Source organism: Quercus suber, unplaced genomic scaffold (assembly GCF_002906115.3).
Source record: "Quercus suber isolate HL8 unplaced genomic scaffold, Cork oak 2.0 scaffold_919, whole genome shotgun sequence".
NCBI lineage: Eukaryota > Viridiplantae > Streptophyta > Magnoliopsida > Fagales > Fagaceae > Quercus > Quercus suber.
The window spans coordinates 114,036-134,918 of NW_027070342.1; the positions used below are offsets into that span (position 1 = coordinate 114,036).

Genomic DNA, 20,883 nt, shown 5'->3' on the forward strand with positions numbered 1-20,883 from the left:
AAATAAGACCTCGTCCGGCTCAGGGCTGGACATAATTGGCGGTCGAGCTAGATAATCCTTCAATTGCTGGAATGCCGTAGCACACTCTTCTGTCCATTCAAACCCTTTCCACTTGTTGATCAAGGAAAAGAAAGGCCAACACCTGTCTGCTGACCGTGAGATAAATCGATTTAGGGCTGCGGTCATCCCCGTCAGTTTCTGAACTTCCTTGGGATTCCGAGGAGCTTGTAGCTCATTAATGGCCCTTATCTGGTCTGGGTTGACCTCAATTCCTCTGTGAGTCACCATATATCCTAAGAACTTGCCTGATCCCACCCCAAATGAGCACTTAGAAGCATTCAGGCGCAGCTTGTATTTTCTGAGAACTCTAAAAGTACTTTCTAGATCCTTTACATGCTCGCCCACCACTTTGCTCTTTACCACCATGTCGTCTATGTAGATCTCGATATTTTTGCCTAGCTGCAATTCAAACATCCTCGTCATCATCCTCTGGTAAGTGGAACCCGCATTTTTTAAGCCGAATGGCATCACCTTGTAATGGTAATTACCAATGGGAGTTACAAAAGCGGTCTTTTCCTGGTCATCCAGGGCTAAAGGTATCTGGTGATAGCCTTGAAAGGCATCCAAGAAGCTCATCCGGGGGTGTCCGACAGTGGCATCCACGAGCTGATCGATTTTTGGCATAGGAAACGGATCTTTAGGGCACGCCCTGTTTAGATGAGTGAAGTCCACACATACTCGCCATTTCCCGTTCTTCTTCTTCACCACCACAGTATTTGCCAACCATTCTGGGTAGAAAATCTCTTTAATAGCTCCAGCCTGCTTGAGCCTTGCCACTTCTTCTCTGACTGCTTCAGCATGTTCTTTGGATGGACGACGAGGAGGCTGCTTCTTAGGTGTGACTGTGGGATTCACTTTCAAATAGTGGCATATGAACTCCGGATCCACCCCAGGGGCTTCATAAGCGTTCTAGGCGAATACGTCAAGGTTTTCCTTAAGAATTTGTACTAACTTCTCTTTTTCCTGTAAAGGTAAGTGGGATCCAACCCGAAAGAATTTTTCAGGATCATCCCCAATGACAACTTTTGTTAAGTCCTCGCACCCCGCGCCCTTATCCGGATCTTTAGTGGGCGATAACCTGTGCTTTCGTTGCTATAAGTTCTCTTCGGTTTTTGCTGGTGACTTTGTTTCTGGCTCATGTTGAATGGCAACCATCAAGCATTGTCTAGCCATAAATTGGTCTCCGCGGATTTCGCAAACTTGGCCTTCGGATGGATATTTGACTTTTTGATGTAAGGTAGAAGAGACTGCCCCCAGAGCATGAAGCCAAGGTCTGGCTACAATTGTTGTATAGGGCGAAAATACGTCTACCACTATAAAATCCACTTCCACCACCTCTGAACCAGTCTGCACAGGTAATCGTATTTGGCCCTTAGGGGTCACGGCCCGCCCTTCAAAACTGATCAATGGAGAACCATACGGCGTTAGGTCACTGGGTTTGAGGTTCAGCCCCCTGTAGAGGTCAGGGTACATAATTTCTGCAGCACTACCTTGATCGACCATCACCCGCTTCACATCGTATCCTCCGATTCTGAGAGTTATGACCAGCGCATCATCATGCGGCTGGATAGTCCCCACCGTGTCAGCATCCGAGAACCCTAAAACTGGACGACCATCCACTTTGCATCTCTTCGGACCGTGGCCCAGGTCCCCCGCAGGGAGCCGATCTACTGACATGACCTTAGATGGCCAGGATCCTGTTCTTCCTGGTGCTGCAAAGATAACGTTGATGGTTCCCAGAGGGGGTTTTAAAGGATCGTCCCTCCTAGGCTCCGAGCTCGCCTGGCCCCCTCGACCACTGGAGTGATGCAACAGATGTCTCAATTTCCCTTCACCGACCAACTGATCCAAATGATCCCACAAACTCCTGCAGTCTTCGGTCGTGTGCCCATGATCCTGGTGGTACTGGCAGTAGAGATTGTGATTGCGCCTATCAGGATTCCCCACCATTTTATTCGGCCATTTGAAGAATGGCTCATTCCTTACCTTTTCCAAAACTTGGTGGACTGGATCTCTAAATACTGTGTTGACTGCCTGGGGATTAGCTGGTCCTGACTGCGCAGGGAAATCCCTCCTTGGTTTGTTACTATGGTATCGATCTGACCTGAAGTCCCTCCTCTCCTGGGGGATAACCTTGTCTTTGCCTTTTCCTTGTTGCTAGTCTTCTTCGACCCTCTTATACTTCTCAATGCGATCCATTAGCTGACGCATGCTAGTAACGGGTTTGCCAGACAAAGATGTCCTTAAACCATGATCCGTAGGAAGACCGAGTTTAAACGTTTCTAGGGCCATTGCATCAAAATTGCCCTCCATGTCGTTAAACATTTCCCAATATCTATCCGAATACGCCTTCAGGGTTTCTCCTTCCTGCATGCTTAAAGACAGCAGCGACGACAAAGGTCGGGCCACCCTTCGGCAGGTAACAAAGCGCGAACCAAAGGCTTGGGTGAGCTCTTTGAAGGAGCTGATGGAATTTGGGATTAGTCCATCGAACCATCTCATCGCCACTGGTCCAAGACTAGAGGGAAACACCTTGCACATCAGTGCCTCGTCCCTGGAGTAGACAGCCATCTTCTGGTTGAAATGGCTCACATGTTCCACGGGATCCGTCCTACCATTATAAACGGTGAATGTTGGTTGGTTAAAGCGCCGAGGAAGTTTCGCCTCTTCAATCCGGCGCGTGAAGGGTGATCTCGAAATTTGATTTAGAGCCCTGCTCATGGCGTCATTTCCCATGTCTTCTTGTGATGGAGTTCTATGTTGCCCCTTACGATGGGCTTCTCGTTCATAAGAGTAGGATTCACTGGCTGGTGTCCTAGACTTATGTTGATAAGTAACATCTGGCTCATCATCAGGGTCTTCATCGGAGTACGAGGGAGCCCTTTTCCTCTTTGCATGGCGCAACTCCCTTTTTAGTTTTTCAACCTCTCGCTGCAAATCTCGATTCTTTTCTGCATGGGATATATGACTCCCACCGTGTGATTGACTCTGGTCAAAGGGCACAGTATGTACGCTACCTTCTCGATCTTGTCTTCTCTCCAAGTTGAAAAAAGGGTCCACGTGTTGAGATGCCCTAGATTCGGCTTCTTGCTGATTTGGTTCAGCCATCACCTACTGTTGCTTTCTCCCCTGCACAAGCTCTTCCCACAGATGGCGCCAATTGTAGGGTCTGTTTTTGCAGCCCAATCCCTAAAGAGATGGGTTAGAGGCCCAACGAACCCAGCACAATGAATTTGTAGAGAGTGGGTGAAAGAGCTGGGCTGGATCTGAATTAAACAAAGGGTTGCTAGATTGTGTTAGGCAGAAATAATATAGAGACAAAGGCTTCTTAGATGATCGTCCGAAGAGATATTTGCTTCAATGAACAGTGATAGCAACATGCAGAATCCTCTCCTTTCTCAGGGATCGACCTACTTATATAGCACCTTTTTCCTTCATCTCCATCGTCCACTTGTTCCTCATCTAGGTAACCTCTTGAGTGCATGTCACATCATGTATTCTCTTTAGCTCTTTGTGAGTGGCGGTAGCTGGGCTTTCACTGTTCAGGGGTCTTCTTCACATAAATGCGGCCAGAAAAGCTGTTGCAGTGCATTAAATACGGTGGTGGCAGCCTTTCCTTTAGATATTTCTTCCTTCCTATCATCATTCGGAGTGCCCAGAACTTATTTTTGTTATCCAAGTTGCCAGGAAGGGCACTCGGGCCTCCTGTACATGCACTCAACCAGTATTACCGCACCCGAGGAGTAAAACCTCTTCGGACGACGAAACACCTCCTCGGATTGCACTTTTCGGTCATCTTTGGGCCCAAGCCTGTAGGAACAATGTCCCGTCCCGATTTTGCTCTTCGGATGTAGATGCCATAAAGAACAGGGCCCCAGGCCCAATTACCAGATCTGGGTTTTTACCCCCCACAAGAGGCAATGCGTGAAACTATTGAAACGAAGCCAAGAATTGTGTGGTTGTATGTATTTAGCTTTTTCTATCACTTACTTGGTTCTAGGTTTTTTTTATTAATTTACTCTAAAATGAGAAAAAAAAAGTGGAGAGAGAGAGAGAGAGAGAGAGAGAGTTATCTATATATATAGTTAAAGCCAAAGTTTAGAGAAAGTAAAATTAGATTCTGAATTGGAGTCTAATTTTGAGCCGCGTGTTCTATTTAATTTTTAAATTTTTACGTCAAGTGAATTATTAAGTGCAAAAATTAAAAGTTTTAAATCCAATTAGATTCTAAATTGGATTTTAATTGGAGTTCAATTTTGCGCTATGTGTTTTATCTAATTTTTTAATTTTTGTGACAAATGAATTATTAAGTGCAAAAAATAAAAAATCCAAATCCGATTAGATTTTAAATATTATATATATATATATATATTTATATATATAATGAGAAGTCATTACATATTTGATACTATGTATAATTTAAACTTATATATGTATATAATTGTGATTGTTTTTAAATATGCCCATGTATATGCATGGTATTTGACACTAGTAATTATAAATGAAAAGTTAAATTTTGAGATACATTCTAGACAAGCTAATTAAACTCAATATGTAGCTGAATTATTACTTAATTATAAGTTTATCTCAAATATCTGATCCACAATATGAAGAGGCCCAAAACGGTAACTTTTGCTATGTGAGTTAAGGCCCAAGTGTTGAAACGGGGAATTATGGGTATGTAAGTATTTTTTTTTTGGCATTTTGCTATTTTCCGTTTTCTTTTTCTAAAATTAGTTTAATTTGATATATGATATATCTATGAGTTAAAATTATTATTATTTTTGGGGTCACCAAAGCTTGAATTTTTGCTCTAAGTTGGGCTTTTGCTTAGTGGTTAGCTTTGGATTTGGGTTGTGAAAGGAGATTTGGAGTCATTTTATTTTAGCTATGAATCTGCGATTGGTGGTAAAATTTTAGCAACGGATATAGAGAATAGGGCTTGTTTCAAAGTGCCAGGCAGTGTTAAGGGTCTAAATCTAAATTATAAACTTTAAGTAGTAAAATCAAATTGATCACAAATCTTAAGTGTAATTTACAATTTAAATAAACAAGTTCTTTCCGAAAGGCCACAACAGTTGATAAAAGTGTGAGTGGCTCTTGATGAGGTCTTAAAAATTTATGTGGCAAAATATCATGAAGTTAACTAGAATTTCAACGCCTTCAGTTTTATTATTATTTTTATTATAGACATATTATAGATTATCATGTCATGATTTAAAGAACTTTATACAAGAATTACTTATTGTTAAAATATGCACACACAAAATAAAAAATATTTATCGTTAACTTTCAAGTTTCAAAAGTTTAAGTTTCAACTCGTATATATCAATTTGCCGTACCGTATTATGCTAAGTTTCTTTGAAGATTAGGAAATAAATAAGATTCCAAACTCTGTATTGAATCTTTTGATCATTTAGGTAATATTTGGATAGGTAAACAAAGGCCGATCTCAAAAGTCAAAATGACCCTCCAACCAAAATTTATTATATTTCACAATTGCTACCATATTTCTTACCTCTTCATGAAAATTGAAATTTATTATATATCACAATCATTATTACCAAATTTTCTTACCTATTCATGTTAATTGAATAAAGCATAGCTACAAGAAGAGAAAACGTAAATGTTCATAAAAAAGAAGAAGAGAAAAGGTAAATCGCTACAATACGACAAATAATTATATTTAAATGATCCAAAAAAAAAAAAAAAAAAAAAAACGAAGCGTAGAAGGACCAAATACAATGATGATGATGGAGAAACCATGTGAAACCATCTTTGCAGTTTTAACAATCAGTCACCTTGTTGATGGTTCCAACCATGGACAAAATACCAAAATTGACCAAGTTCAACCAATTGTTAGCATTTAGTTTCTGGACTTTTAGATTCTTAATGACAACCTAGACATTTGATGTAGCGCGGTACTTGAAATTTCAAGACACTGTGATTCAATGAACTCCAATATTACAGTTTAATTGCAAGAACAGCAAAGAGGGCATTAGTGAGACTGAGATGGGGCATAATTCAAAGGCAATAATTTTTTTATTTTTTTAACTTTCACTGTCCCAAATTCCAATTCTCCTATTCCTAATCATATGTGCAAGTCCTGCATAGTCCCATGCATTTTTCACAGTCTCTCCACCAACCAAGCCATGATGCTTTGTTTGTTTACAGGACAATGTAGAAAAAGAAATAGCAATTTTAAATCTTAGATTATCCATCAAATAAGTAAAAAAAGCCAACATAATTACTTAGTGTGAGGATTTTCAATTTTCATCAATTAAACCAGTAAAGGTTAAAAGTTTAGTTTCCTTCTCTTTCCCAATGTTTCATCGTCTACCAAACTCAGTATAATAATATATGATACTTTTAAAATGAGAAATATCAATTGGACCAAAAAACTTGCCTGTTCAACATAGATAAACTTTCGATTCTGGTCAGCCAATAGTGCAGGCACTAGAGAATCCAATACATTTTGCACACAAATTCAACTTCAATCAAATTCATAACACAGAGAGAGAGAGAGACCTGGATGGAAATGTTGGCGCCAACGTAGTGCTGATGGAACCTGCTTGAATTCCAGACTGTGATATTTATGAATTCTACATAAATTTAGAACTGATGACCCCGTAATCTCATCAGGTTCAAATAATAATTAATTACACTTATGCAATAGTGGATCATTAATTAATAGTCGCCGATGCATAAAAACCATTACATTTTTATAGTCCAAGCAACCAAAAACCAGTATTTTTCTGTAATTAGTACAGGCTTATTAAAAAGGTCCACATAATTCCAAAACTACCCCACCGAAACCCAATCAATGTTCTCAACAACCGGTTCCTTTAAGTTAATGGGGACGAGGACTAAATAGTAAAATCGTTGTTCTAAACAGGAAAAAGGAAGGAGAATGATCTGGTGAAGCGTGTACATTTCAGCCGCCCCCTTCCCCTGATTTATTTTTGCTCTCTCACCGTCAGATAACTGATCAGTAGCTTTGTTCAACTAAACTGCCCTCAAAACCAAACCGATTCTCTCTCTCTCTCTCTCTCTCTCTCGCTTTCTCAATTCTCAAACTCTATCGTTTCGTTCTGATTTCCGCTGCCGAATTGTTTGCTTGCTGGATCTTCAGGAAAATGGGTACGCTGCTTCGTTCTTCCCACTCTTCTTTTCGTTCTTATTGTTATTCTACTCTTACTGCTGCTACTACTAGTATTGCTAGTGCTAAAAAAAACCCGAATCACAATCACAATCAGAATCAAAATCAATTCCTGAAATCTGTTAGAGATCAGTGCAAATCTAGAAGCTTTAGGAATGTTGATCATGCCTTAGACCTGTTTGATACAATGCTTCACATGCACCCTTTGCCTTCCATTGGCGATTGTAATCACATGTTGGGAGCCATTGCAAGATTGAAGCATTACCCAGTAGTCATTTCTCTAATTAAACGAATCGAATCATTTGGTATCTCTCCTGATGTTTATACTCTTAATGTTTTGGTTAACTGCTTCTGCCATTTGAACCGAGTAGATTTTGGGTTTTCTGTCTTGGCAACAATTTTGAAACTTGGTTATCACCCAGACTCTATTACTCTAAACACCCTTGTCAAGGGGCTCTGTCTTCAAGGTAACATTGCTGGAGCTGTGAGGTTGGTAGAAGATATGGAGAAGAAAGGGTATCAACCTGATGCATTTACTTGTGGAACGATACTAAATGCTTTGTGTAAGCTTGGTAAGACTGATATGGCTATTGGATTGCTTAGGAAGTTGGAAGAAGGGAATTTTGACCTTGATCTGTCAGCGTATAACACAATCATTGATAGTTTATGTAAGGATAGATTGGTAACTGAGGCTTTGAACCTTTTATCTGAAATGATGAGTAAAGGCATTCAGCCGGACCTTGTCACTTACAATTCATTAATTCAAGGCCTATGCAACATCAGCCGGTGGAGAGAGGCTATTACTTTGTTGAATGAGATGACACAGAGGAAGATCGTGCCATGTGTGAGGACCTTCAGCATATTGGTGGACACATATTGCAAAGAGGGGATGTTGATAGAGGCGAAAAAAGTTTTTGATATGATGATTGAAAGAGGTATTGAGCCTGATGTAGTCTCTTATAGTACTTTGATTGATGGATACTGTTTGCAAAATAAATTGAAGGATGCCATCAAAGCATTGAACATGATGGTTGAGAGGGGTTGTTCACCTAATGTTGTTAGCTATAACACATTGATTAATGGATTTTGTAAAAATAAAAGAATTGATGAGGCAATGAATCTCTTTCATGAAATGTCCAACAAGGGATTAACTCCTGATGTTGTGACTTACAACACTCTTATAGGTGGGTTTTGTCGAGTGGAGAGACACAAGGCTGCTCTAGAGATATTTCATAAGATGCAGGCTTGTGGCCAACCTCCAGATCCCCAAACCTATGCTGTTTTGTTGGATGGCCTGTGCAAGAATGGACAAGTTGTTGAGGCAATAAAAATGTTTCATGAGATGGAAGACAAAACATTGGGCAACAATATTGTGATTTACAACATTTTAATTAATGGTTTGTGTAATTTCGGGAATCTTACAGTTGCAAGAGAACTCTTTTATAGTCTACCTGTAAAAGGATTGCAACCCAATGTTCAGACTTACAATATAATGATCAAAGGGTTTTGCAAAGAGGGGCTAATTGATGAAGCGAGTGAGTTGCTAGAGAAAATGGATGGGAATCATTTCTCTCCTAATGATCGAACATATAACACAATAATCCAAGGGTTGCTGCAACAGAATGAGACAGCAAAGGCTATGGAACTTATTAAGATAATGGTTGACAAAGGTTTTTTAGCAAATGCAACTACTGCATCCATGTTGGTTGACTTGCTATCTACAAATCCAGCAGATAAATTACTTAAAGAATTACTTATTAAGACTTTGCCAGTCAATCTATAAGGTATATGTATATTTGTTGGAAGTGGTTATTTACTTTTTATGAAGTGATGTTTCTTTTCATATCATTGATGTTTTTTCCTTTTCAAAATTCATTTGTCTTTTTTTTAATTAATTAATTTATTTTTTTAATGTATAATTAAATAGGTTTTATTTGAAGTGAAGATTTGATTGACCCTCACAAGGAGTTATTGGATGGGAGGAGAACTTTACTCTCTATGGAGTTGTGATAGATACAGAATAGGTCTTGGGAACCATATCACACATGAACAATGCACCTAAAATTAGAAGTGCTATGTCAACAACATTTTCACAACAAATCATAAGTGGTAACTTATTATTGGTTTTAATTTGAATTTACCACTTAAATTATTTATTTGCTCACTAGTAAAGACCTATAACAGCTTGCCACTCAAAATTTGTTGTGAAAGTGTTGTGGACATAGTTTTTCTCCTCCTAAAATAGCCATAAAATTTGTAGCATGAAAGGGGTAAACTTCAATTTGATTCTATTCCAATCATTTATATATTCTATTGTTTTATAAACTTCAATTTGAATTTTCCAACATGGGAGTGGCTCCCAATTTTGTCACTTACTGCAGTCTTATTTGTCGAGTGAAGAGACCCTAGGCTGCACTAGAGCTATTCCATAAAATGCAGGCTTGTGGCCATGTTGGTTGACTTGCTATCATCTAATTAAGTAGATAAGAACATTTAAGAATTGCTTCATAAGTTTGTGTGAAGGTTTTTTAACTTCTCCAGGTCAAGGACAAGCTTCATATTTGTACCCATTGCTTGTCAATTTGTAAGCAACATGTATTTTTTGGAGGAAATTTTACATTTTTTACAAGATGAACTTTCTCTTCATTTATATATGGAAGATTGATCGTTCTTTTAATTGTTCTATCTTTTGTTGAGATTTCATTGTGCACTCATGTTGTTGCTTTCGACCTATTTTCATGGATAGTTATTTCAAATTTTGTCTAATGTAAAGTTAATGCGAAATATATTTGTTCTAAAGTTTGACCTTCTCTGTGGTCATACATCCATTAGGTAGTGGAATAAACGTTAATATATGCATATTATGCTTAAATTAAGTGTTGGAGTTGCGTGTTGAATGTTACAATAAAAATATATATTACGCTTAAATGTAAGGTGTAGTGAATTCCTTACTTCTATTTCTATGCTGAATTTGTTTAGTTTCACATGCTTTCCTGAACTGTATTGACACTAGACTTGGGAATTGGAACCAATTTAGATTAGTGTAGTTTGAAACACTTTTGAACTTAATGAAGTAGCTTTTTTGTCCACTGACTTGAAGATTTGCAACTTAATGTGGAGACTTTGGGATACAAGAACATCAGCTTCACTATCTGGGATGTCGGGGGCCAGGACAAGGTATGTGATCTTAGTATTTAAGTTTCATAACAACTGAAACTTTAAGCATAAATGTGAAATCAGGAAAATATTGTTAATTATATCATGTTTCTGTGATTGTTTTGTGCACCTAGTTTCTTTAGTGCTTATGGACGGTCTTGTGCTGACTAGATATTGAACCATTAGCACACAACAAATTCATAAGCTACATCTACTAGCTACTTTCTGATTGAGTTTTTCCTTGTCTATTTAAGGAAAAGCTATTCAGCTTGTGGCAGACATTTCAAACAAGTATCTGATAACTTGTGTTTAGTTGCTATTGGTTATTATGTGCATGTGTTTGTCCTTGTGCTAATTAGATGCTTGTTCTTTAGCACGCAACATAAAGATAATGTATGTACATTAATTTGAGCCACCTTGTCTTTCAGTTTCTTCCTTATTTTTAAGAGGAAGTATGTTTTTGTGTTAGTTATTCGTGATTTATGTGCTTATTGACGGTCTTGTGCTGATTAGTTATTCCATCAGTACATAACATATTCATAAGCTACATTGAATGCGACATTGTATTTTCAGTTTTTCCTTATTCTATGTGAGGACAGCTGTTCATGTTGTGTGTGCACAATCTATACACACAATTATATACATGTATACATACATACATACGTAATTAGGCATGTGTATACTTGAATGCTTGTATGTTTGTATTATGCATTAGTTGGTTAACATAGGTACTTTTCACACTTTGAAAATGGCATGCTTTTGGGTGATCCATTGTTATTAATGTGTTGTTGGTGATCCACCAAGTTAAATTGAGAGCTATACTTTCCCTTAGGCATTATTGTCTGTCCATTTTCTAAGTCTTGTATGGTGCATGTACAGATTCGACCTTTGTGGAGACATTACTTCCAAAACACTCGAGGGCTTATCTTCGTAGTTGATAGCAATGACCGTGACCGTGTGGTTGAGGCTAGGAATGAGCTGCATTGGATGTTGAATGAGGTAACTAAAGGCTCCATCTTGTTATAAATTGAGTGGAACCTGTAATGTTTTAGTTTAGTTAGATCTTGGAAAAGGTTATTGATTTTTTTATGTTACTAGCCTATTAGAAACTAACACAATTAAACATAATTAACAATTCACATAATTAGTTGGATCATTTTATTGCCGACATTGTTTTGTAATACTGTTAGTCTCTGCAGTATTCTAATTCAACTGTTTTGGTAATAGTAACATATATACCCCGTGTACATCTTACTGCCAATAGCTTATTTTACTTACCATCTCTCAGTATTGTTTAAAATTTTCTTGTGCATAATAATATTGCTGGTTGAATGCCTAGGATGAATTGAGGGAGGCTGTGCTGCTTGTATTTGCAAACAAGCAGGATCTTCCAAATGCCATGAATGCTGCTGAAATAACTGATAAGCTTGGTCTTCATTCCCTCCGTCAACGCCACTGGTATATTAACACACACACACTCTCTTCTCTCTCATGTTTTACCCTATGCATAGGAAATTTGGTATCCACTGATTGGGGCCATTGCTTTGGGTTCTATTTCAGGTATATTTAGAGCACATGTGCCACTTCAAGGGAAGGGCTGTATGAGGGACTAGACTGGCTTTCCAACAATATTGCTAACAAGGTTACGCTCTAGTGCTGCATGCAACATAAGTGATAATCTTCGATATGGTTATGGGCTAGTTTATTAATAGTTTCTATTTGGTTCTTGTAGGCTTAGGAGATCCGTAAATCTTCATTTACTTTTTTGGGTTGCAATCTCTGTCAAAGGGGATTTTGTCGTTATGTGCTGTTTGTGCATTTTACATTTGATATTGTCTTGAGAATGTATTTCTTTGTTTAGATCATTGTTACAATATGATAGAAATTGACATTTGCCTTGTAGATTCTAAATAATTCATGATTCACAGTTCATAGATATGATTAAACCTTGCTTATTTTGAGATACCCTTGCTTTTGGTTCTCCTTCAATGGATATGGTTGTAATAGTTTCTCCTCTCCCTAATTCTCATTATGATTGAAAGGTCAATTCTCTTGTGTGGTGAAGTTGCATGGTTACTCAAAGATCCATTGACGATAATCTTTTACGTGTCACCAATCTCTTTGTTTGGAATAGTGGTAGTAAGTGGTACTTTAGTTTCTAGGGCTTGAATATGGGACCGTTGATTTGATCTTCTTGTCCACCATGGGTCCTCTTTCAATGCATAAAGTACATTAAAAAAGTCGTTGAAATTTTAATCTGTAACTATCAGGATTTTGGTTAAATGCACAAAGATTTTGTTGTTGAAGCCTTAATAGATTAACAAGTGATTGGTTACATCTCAATAGCTAGGGGTCTTTATGAAATTTCAGATAAAAAGAATTGTATTCCAACTGTGGGGAGAGCATCTTGTATACAACAACCACAACAATTTGTTAACATTTGCACCTGCTTTTAGTACTTGAGGCCAAGTATATTTTGAATGCATCACATCTCGAGTTAGGGCTCTGATATTTGCACCAATTTGCTCAACATTGCATTGTTGAGCAAAGTTGTTGAATTGGTGAACCAATATGCCATACTGAAACACTGAGAAGGCCAGAACGGTCACCCATTTAGAGTTGATATTTGCATCACTTGGTGTTGAAAGAGATTCATCTCTCATCATTGTAGCTTATGGTACATGAATTTGACCAATGTCCAGGTTGAAGGCCACGATTTTTTTTTTTTTGTTTGTGCTAAAGGCCACGAAGTTTTGACCGTCTTGTGTTGATGGCTCATATTGTTGAACTTTTTATTTTGTTTTATATACTTATTCTTTGTTCAGTGTAATATTTTACTGTGAGACACTACAACTTATAATGACGCCTATCCCATCTTTAGTTTCTAACAATTCCGCTAAACTACAATCAGGTATAACAACTCCACTAAATAAAACATGGCTAATTTATATTTAAAACCTTGATGTCTTTTATATAAATTTTTATAGTCAAAATGTTTTATATAAATCTTAAAATTTCAAAACACATTTTATTTAGCCAAGAGCATTGTAACTCAACTAGTTAGCACCACCTTTTTTTTTTATGACAATTAGGAAAAACGTGATAAAAGGTTTAATTAAAACGTTTTTAAAAACTTTGATATTTAAATGAAACATTTTGGAAGTTATAAGATTTAAATGAAACACCCTCAAATCAACTAAGTTGAAATTATATTAAGATCTTAGTATATTATTTTTTCTATAAATAGTAGTGTGGGGGGATAAAAACCCAACCCAACTTATTGGGCCCAAGGCCCAGAATGAGGAACACTTTTCGTCCGAGGAGGCAAGGTCTTCAGTCCGGCCCATGTCAAAGGGGAGTGCCTAGAGATGAACGTGTACTATCCGAGGAGATGTTCATATGTCCGAGCAGTCCAACGTCCTCGGATCCGAAGAGGTTTGATCCAACACGAGCTTGGGAGGTTCAAGCGACCTGCTTGACAAGTGTTAAGAGAGAAAGGAACTTTAGACGCGCGTAAAGATAATGGGAACCGAAAAATATCAAAGAGGCATACTTCAGCCACCACATTTAATGCACTGCACCTACCTTTCTGGCCGCATTTATGTGGATAAGACCCCTGAACAGTGCTTTCTCAGCTACCACCACTCACATAAGGCTAAGAGTGAGATGATGGGACATGCACTCAAATGGACGCCTAGATGATGAACAAGTGGACGGAGAAGATGTAGGAGGGCAGTACTATATAAGGGAAGGAAGCCTCTGATAGATAGAGGGGGGAAAGGAGAGGAAGATATTTAATTATTGTAGCTCCAAGAATTGTAATATTGAATTATCAATGAAAGGCACCTCTTCGGACATGGCATTTCTATCAGTCCGAGGACATATTAATCCAAATTCTCCCATTGGTGTGGCTGTTTGATACTGTTACTCTCATTATTAGCCTAGCTCTTTCACCCACTCTCTACAAAATTTATTGTTTTGGGCTCAGTGGGCGCTGAATCCATACTTTGGGCTTGGGCCGCCAAAAACTGACCATACAAGTAGAATAATGGATTTCCGAATTGCATATACACATATAGTAATAATAAATGTCTATAAATAACTATAATTATTATCAAATGTCTATTTAGACACGAAAAGAATAGAAGAGATAAAAATTCTATTATGTTAAATTCACTCACATGGTTGCATTGACTGATAAGTTACGCATTTTAATTTATTTATTCTTGAAGGAATGTAACACATTTTGTATGGTATTGGCCAATGCAATTACATAGATGAATTTAATTCAAGAACCTAAGGTATAGAATCCTTATAAATGTAAGGAATTATGTGTAATTTTGCTCCTAAAATATTATGCATTTGTTGGGGAAGTTTTGTTGTACAATGATTGATTTAAAGAAAATTTGTTAGAAATTATTAGAACTTTGAAACAAATAAATAGTTGGCAAAAACACCATTTTAGTCCTTATAGTTTGGGGTCACATTCAATTTGGTCATTACATTTTAGCTTTAGTCAATTTAGTCCTTGTTATTTTCAACTTATAATTAACTAGTTTGTAACCTCATGCGTATGCATGGATACAATTAAAAACAATCACAATTACATGGTTCAAACTATACTTTTCTTAAGAAGATGTCTAAATTATACATAGTATTAGCATACACCTTTTTTAAACCATACATTTCTAAAATATGTAATAGTTTCTTATATTACACACACACACACACACACACACACACACAAAATTTAGAATTTAAATGAATTTAGACTCTTCGATTTTTGTACTCAATAATTCACTTGCCACAAAAATTAAAAATTAGCTAGATGCAAAACTAGATTTCTGTACGGGCCCCGTGCCACTGCCCCTAGCGAGCCTTGGGCCCTGACCTGGGTACATGGCCCATAAGGCGTGTCACCCTCAGCCCAGCGGCCCACCCCCGAGCCACACATGCTGCGGGCCCAGATTTCGCCCTTTCACCGCTTCTCGGCAAATCTACCCCGAGCAGTGTTAAACGCACAGTTCGCGGGACCCCCACTCAGTACCTACCCGGCCGTGTCTCGGAGAGGCACCGCTGCAGGGAACTATCGTGGAGGTGGGAACCAAGTTCCAACGCCACCCTCACCGCTTCCCATGCCTACCTAACCACCCACTTACGATCGATAATACTGGACCGCCGGTGGCACTCAGTGGCAAACATTTATGACCTCTCCACTATTCTGTAGACTATAAATACAATAAGTTTTGAGGAAAAGGGGTTGGAAAAATTGAGAGGAGAAAGGGTGTAAACAGAGAAACAGAGGGAGGAAGTGGTCCAGACCCCGAGCAGAGGAAAGAGATTCCATTGGGCCTTGGCGTTCAGAACGACCCATTGTAGGAATCCAAACCCGATATACAAGTAAGTTGTGAGCCCAAGTGAGGCCCAGTTCAACGGGTTCAATTTTGGGTCTGCACAATTGGAGAGGCACCGCTGCAGGGAACTATCGTGGAGGTGGGAACCAAGTTCCAACGCCACCCTCACCGTTTCCCATGCCTACCTAACCACCCACTTACGATCGATAATACTGGACCGCCGGTGGCACTCAGTGGCAAACATTTATGACCTCTCCACTATTCTGTAGACTATAAATACAATAAGTTTTGAGGAAAAGGGGTTGGAAAATTGAGAGGAGAAAGGGTGTAAACAGAGAAAACAGAGGGAGGAAGTGGTCCAGACCCCGAGCAGAGGAAGAGATTCCATTGGGCCTTGGCGTTCAGAACGACCCATTGTAGGAAATCCAAACCGATATACAAGTAAGTTGTGAGCCCAAGTGAGGCCCAGTTCAACGGGTTCATGGGTAGCGAATCAAGGGGGGCTATTGTACGGGCCCGTGCCACTGCCCCTAGCGAGCCTTGGCCCTGACCTGGGTACATGGCCCATAAGGCGTGTCACCCTCAGCCCAGCGGCCCACCCCCGAGCCACACATGCTGCGGGCCCAGATTTCGCCCTTTCACCGCTTCTCGGCAAATCTACCCCGAGCAGTGTTAAACGCACAGTTCGCGGGACCCCCACTCAGTACCTACCCGGCCGTGTCTCGGAGAGGCACCGCTGCAGGGAACTATCGTGGAGGTGGGAACCAAGTTCCAACGCCACCCTCACCGCTTCCCATGCCTACCTAACCACCCACTTACGATCGATAATACTGGACCGCCGGTGGCACTCAGTGGCAAACATGTATGACCTCTCCACTATTCTGTAGACTATAAATACAATAAGTTTTGAGGAAAGGGGGTTGGAAAAATTGAGAGGAGAAAGGGTGTAAACAGAGAAAACAGAGGGAGGAAGTGGTCCAGACCCCGAGCAGAGGAAAGAGATTCCATTGGGCCTTGGCGTTCAGAACGACCCATTGTAGGAAATCCAAACCCGATATACAAGTAAGTTGTGAGCCCAAGTGAGGCCCAGTTCAACGGGTTCCAATTTTGGGTCTGCACAATTTCAATTAAAATCCAATTTAGAATCCAATTGGATTTGGGCACTTCGATTTTTACATTCAATAATTCACTTGGCATAAAAATTAAAAATTAGATGGAACATGTGGCACAAAATTGAGAATTCAATTGAAATTTAATTGGGTTTTCTCTGAGCTTTGGCTTTTAGTATATACTAGTTTGTAATACCATGCATATGCATGGATACATTTAAATATATACAATAAGATGTATAATATAATTCTCATATATATAATTTAAATACTATTGTGGGGGGGTGAAAGCTCAGCCTAATGTATTGGGTCTGGGGCCCTATTCGAAGACTACTGGATATCCGAAGAGAGGAAAATATCTGGGAAAGGGTCCATGTGGAAGAATCATACCTAGAAGTGAATGAGGGATGCATTCCGAAGAGGTCATCAGTTGTCCGAAGAGGTCTTCCTCCTCGGATACGAATATTCTTGATCAATCAAATGTTTGAAGGGTCAGAATGATCTTCCTAACAGTTCCAATAACGGAGATAAACTCTAAGCATGTCTGGAGATGATAAGAACGAAAAAATATCTAAAGGGAAAAGCTGCTACAACCGTGTTTAATGCGTTACAGCTACTTTTCTGGCCGCATTTATGTGGAGAAGACCCCTGAACAGTGTAATTTCAGCTACCACCACTCACAGAAAACTAAAAAGGAGACTTGACATGACATATACTCAAGTGGATGCTTAGATGAAGACCAGGTGGACGATAAAGATGAAGGGGGAGGATGCTATATAAAGGGAAGAAGCCTCTGATAAGAAAAAAAAAAAAAAAAAAGAGAAAAAGAAGAAAAATACAATTTTACTATAGCTCTAAGAATTGTAATGATCTTTATTCAATAAAATACCTCTTCGGACATTCATTGGTTCAGTTGTTCAAACTTGATTGCATGTTAATTCCTCCTTAACTACCTTAGATGATCACTGTTTGATTCACAACTAGCCTAGCTTTTTCACCCACTCTCTACAAATTCATTGTTCTGAGTTCGTTGGGCTCATAATCCATACTTCTTGGGCTTGAGCTACAAATCCTAACCCTACAACTATTGATAGTCATTTTTATATTTTGTTAACTCTTTAAAAATTTTTGTAAGAATATTATTAGGTATAAAACATAAATTGTCTATTTTTTTTTAAATTATTATTTGAAGCACTTTTTTTTTTTTTTTAATTTTTACGATTCATTTATTCTAAGACTATTTGGTTTTTGTGCTTAATAACTCACTTGAATGAATATTTATGATGTGATCTCACATTTGATTCTAAAATTAAGAAATAAAACTCTTTAAGAATAAATAATTTGGACACATGACACAAAATTGGAACTCTAATTTGAAATTTTAATTTGAGTTTCTCTCAGCTTCACCTATTATTATAGATATAGATTTGGTCCCTACCGTTAACTTATTAACGGAAAATGCTTACATGGCAAACTATGTGCATTGTTGGCACATTTGAAGCATATTTCGCAACTAAAATAAAATTTTAAAATTTTTTATTGTCATTAAAATGTGCCATATCAGCATTTAAATTCAATTAATTCAAAAAATAAAATAAAATTCTTAAGGACTAAAGATATCAAAACATCACAAGCTTTCCAATCGGATCAATTGATCAAATACCCAGCAAATCCAAAGAATATCAAGAAGAAGAAAAAGAAAAAAAAAAAAAAAAGAAGCCTCTTAATACGTTAAGGTGAATGGCAAGTTTCATTTAATTTTTCTTGGATTCTTAACCTGTTATAGCTAAACTGTGTTGTAGATGTATTTTTCTGTTAGGAAATTGGTAGAATTCACTTACAATCCACTAGACCCACTTAGCAAATCAAGGCGAATAAACGTTAATATATGTATGTTATGCTTAAATTAAGAGTTGGAGTTGCGTGTTGAATGTTGAATGTTATAATAAAAATATATATTACGCTTAAATGTAAGGTGTAGTGAATACCTTACTTCTATTTCTATGCTGAATTTGTCTTAGTTTCACATGCTTTCCTAAACTGTATTGACACTAGACTTGGGAATTGGAACCAATTTAGATTAGTGTAGTTTGAAACACTTTTGAACTTAATGAAGTAGCTTTTTTGTCCACTGACTTGAAGATTTGCAACTTTGGTTGCATTATGGTACAAAAGTAACGTGATGATTTGGTGATCACAAAGTCCAATGTTTTTACGTACATTGTGGATGCTTAAACAAGGGCATAAAAGAAGAAAACTCATTTCTATCTTGTCATAAAATGGGCTGACATAGGGGAAAAGTTCTGCATGTTTCCGAAACATGCAATACCTCCTCTGACATAGGAACTTGACTAGTGGTAGATCATAATGGTTTCTACACTGTTTTCTAAAAAAATATCTGTGTCATCCCATAAGGTTTCATAGAAAACAATTTGTTCTTGCACTTTGTAAGAATTCATGGAACCATTTCTGAAATATTTTGAATTATCCAGGGCAGCACCTGCAGAATAGTTTGCAGCATCTCCTACCTAAATCAAGGGAAATGATTTTTCGTTGAAGTTGAAACTATTAATGGAGAGGTCCTTCTTATATACCTTGTAAGATTCTTAATGTTTAATGAAGTATCTATAAATGGTTGGATTGGAGCATAATATAGCCTTGAGTCCGGACAATGTACATGGTTTGTGGACTTAGAGATAAAATGCCCTTGTGCTCTCTTAACATTAGCTAACCAATAATTAACCGATAAAGTTTTTCTTTTCTTTTCATTATAATAGTATTAATTAAGCTCAAATATTAATCAATAAATAAAATAATATATTTTTTTAATCTAGTGAAAAACAGGAAAAGAGGGAGAAAGAGAAATGTTATGGTTACAAAATTTTTTACAAAATTTTTACAATAAATCCTTAGTGGCAGGTTGTTAGTTGTTACTGGTTATTATTGGCATACAAAAAAGTAATTTTAGTTGTAGGTTCCAATCAAAACGAGTAACAACTTAACGTCTAAGATTTGTTGTGAAAATATTGTGAATGTAGCATTTCTAAAAAATAATAAAAAGAGCAATACACAAAAAGTTTCTTTACTTTTTTCACAACAATTGAGTTGAAAAACTTTTACTAATTCTTATCTGGGTCCATTACTAACATTATCTTTTTATTTACCAGTTACCACTATCAATTTGCCACTCATCAACATGTGTGAAAAAGATTTGACAAATTTTATGTGTCTATAGACTTTCTCAACCAAAAAATAAAAAAATAAAAAAATTCTGCATGGTTTATTTTAATTAGTAATTTTTCATATAAAACAAGATAATACAGTTTAAGTAAGATTTAAATTTTTATATAAAAAAATCATAGTTAAATATTTAAAAAAAAAAAAAAAACCCAATTCATTTTTTGCATTAAGCCTCTAAATGCATCAAGCCACCCTTATATATGGATCCCCCGTCTCACACTTAGTAGTTTTGAACTCATGATCTCATATATATCATGAGACTTTAAGAACTACTTAGCCAACTCTTGGGGTTGATTTTTACCGATTAAAATCTATTTATTAACTTATTTTATTAAGGCGAAAATGCACTTTTCGTCCCTACATTTTGGATCAATTTCTATTTTGGTCCCAATTTTGATTTCTTTGCAAATTTCATCCCCAAAATTTGAAAATCGTTTTTAAAATTGCCCTTCCTGTCAACCAACAAACGGAACCCTCCTACGTGGCAGACGGATATCCACGTGTCAAGCCCACCTATTGAAATAATAATATGTAAACCTACGTGGCAAGCCCACTCACCCTAAAATGCACATGCCCCTCACGTGAGGGACTTTTTAGCTTCCACATCAGCTTCTCGCACTCCCAGTCCTCCCAGACCTCCCACGTGACCCCACCTGACCCTAGGTCTCCACCTACCTCAGTCATCACATATTAAAATCCCCAAATTTCACTGAAAACCCTAAAATCCTCTCGTCGTCTGAAATCTCTGAATCAAACCCAGTACGACACAAACAGACACCCCTAAAACAACGAAATCCCTAGAAAA

General features: G+C 37.7%; 1 protein-coding gene across 5 annotated transcripts in view; it reads left to right on the forward strand.

Moving 5' to 3' along the window:
* Positions 1–6,891: 6,891 nt before the first annotated feature.
* The window catches only part of LOC112007026 (ADP-ribosylation factor 2), an 84,921-nt gene continuing 70,929 nt past the window's right edge, over positions 6,892–20,883 (forward strand). The window contains exons 1-7 of one of the 5 annotated variants that reach the window (XR_010626917.1): positions 6,991–7,200; positions 9,147–9,328; positions 10,320–10,396; positions 11,255–11,374; positions 11,715–11,833; positions 11,936–12,017; positions 12,108–12,364. Coding sequence is in view for 3 of the 5 variants with exons in the window: in XM_065768292.1 (XP_065624364.1) it covers positions 7,197–9,002 (1,806 nt within the window). In the remaining 2 variants the exon portion in view is untranslated. Of the gene's footprint in view, positions 9,004–9,146; positions 9,329–10,319; positions 10,397–11,254; positions 11,375–11,714; positions 11,834–11,935; positions 12,365–20,883 lie in introns of those variants that run through there. The other 4 variants (XM_065768294.1, XM_065768295.1, XR_010626916.1 and 1 more) reach the window with 4 other exon arrangements.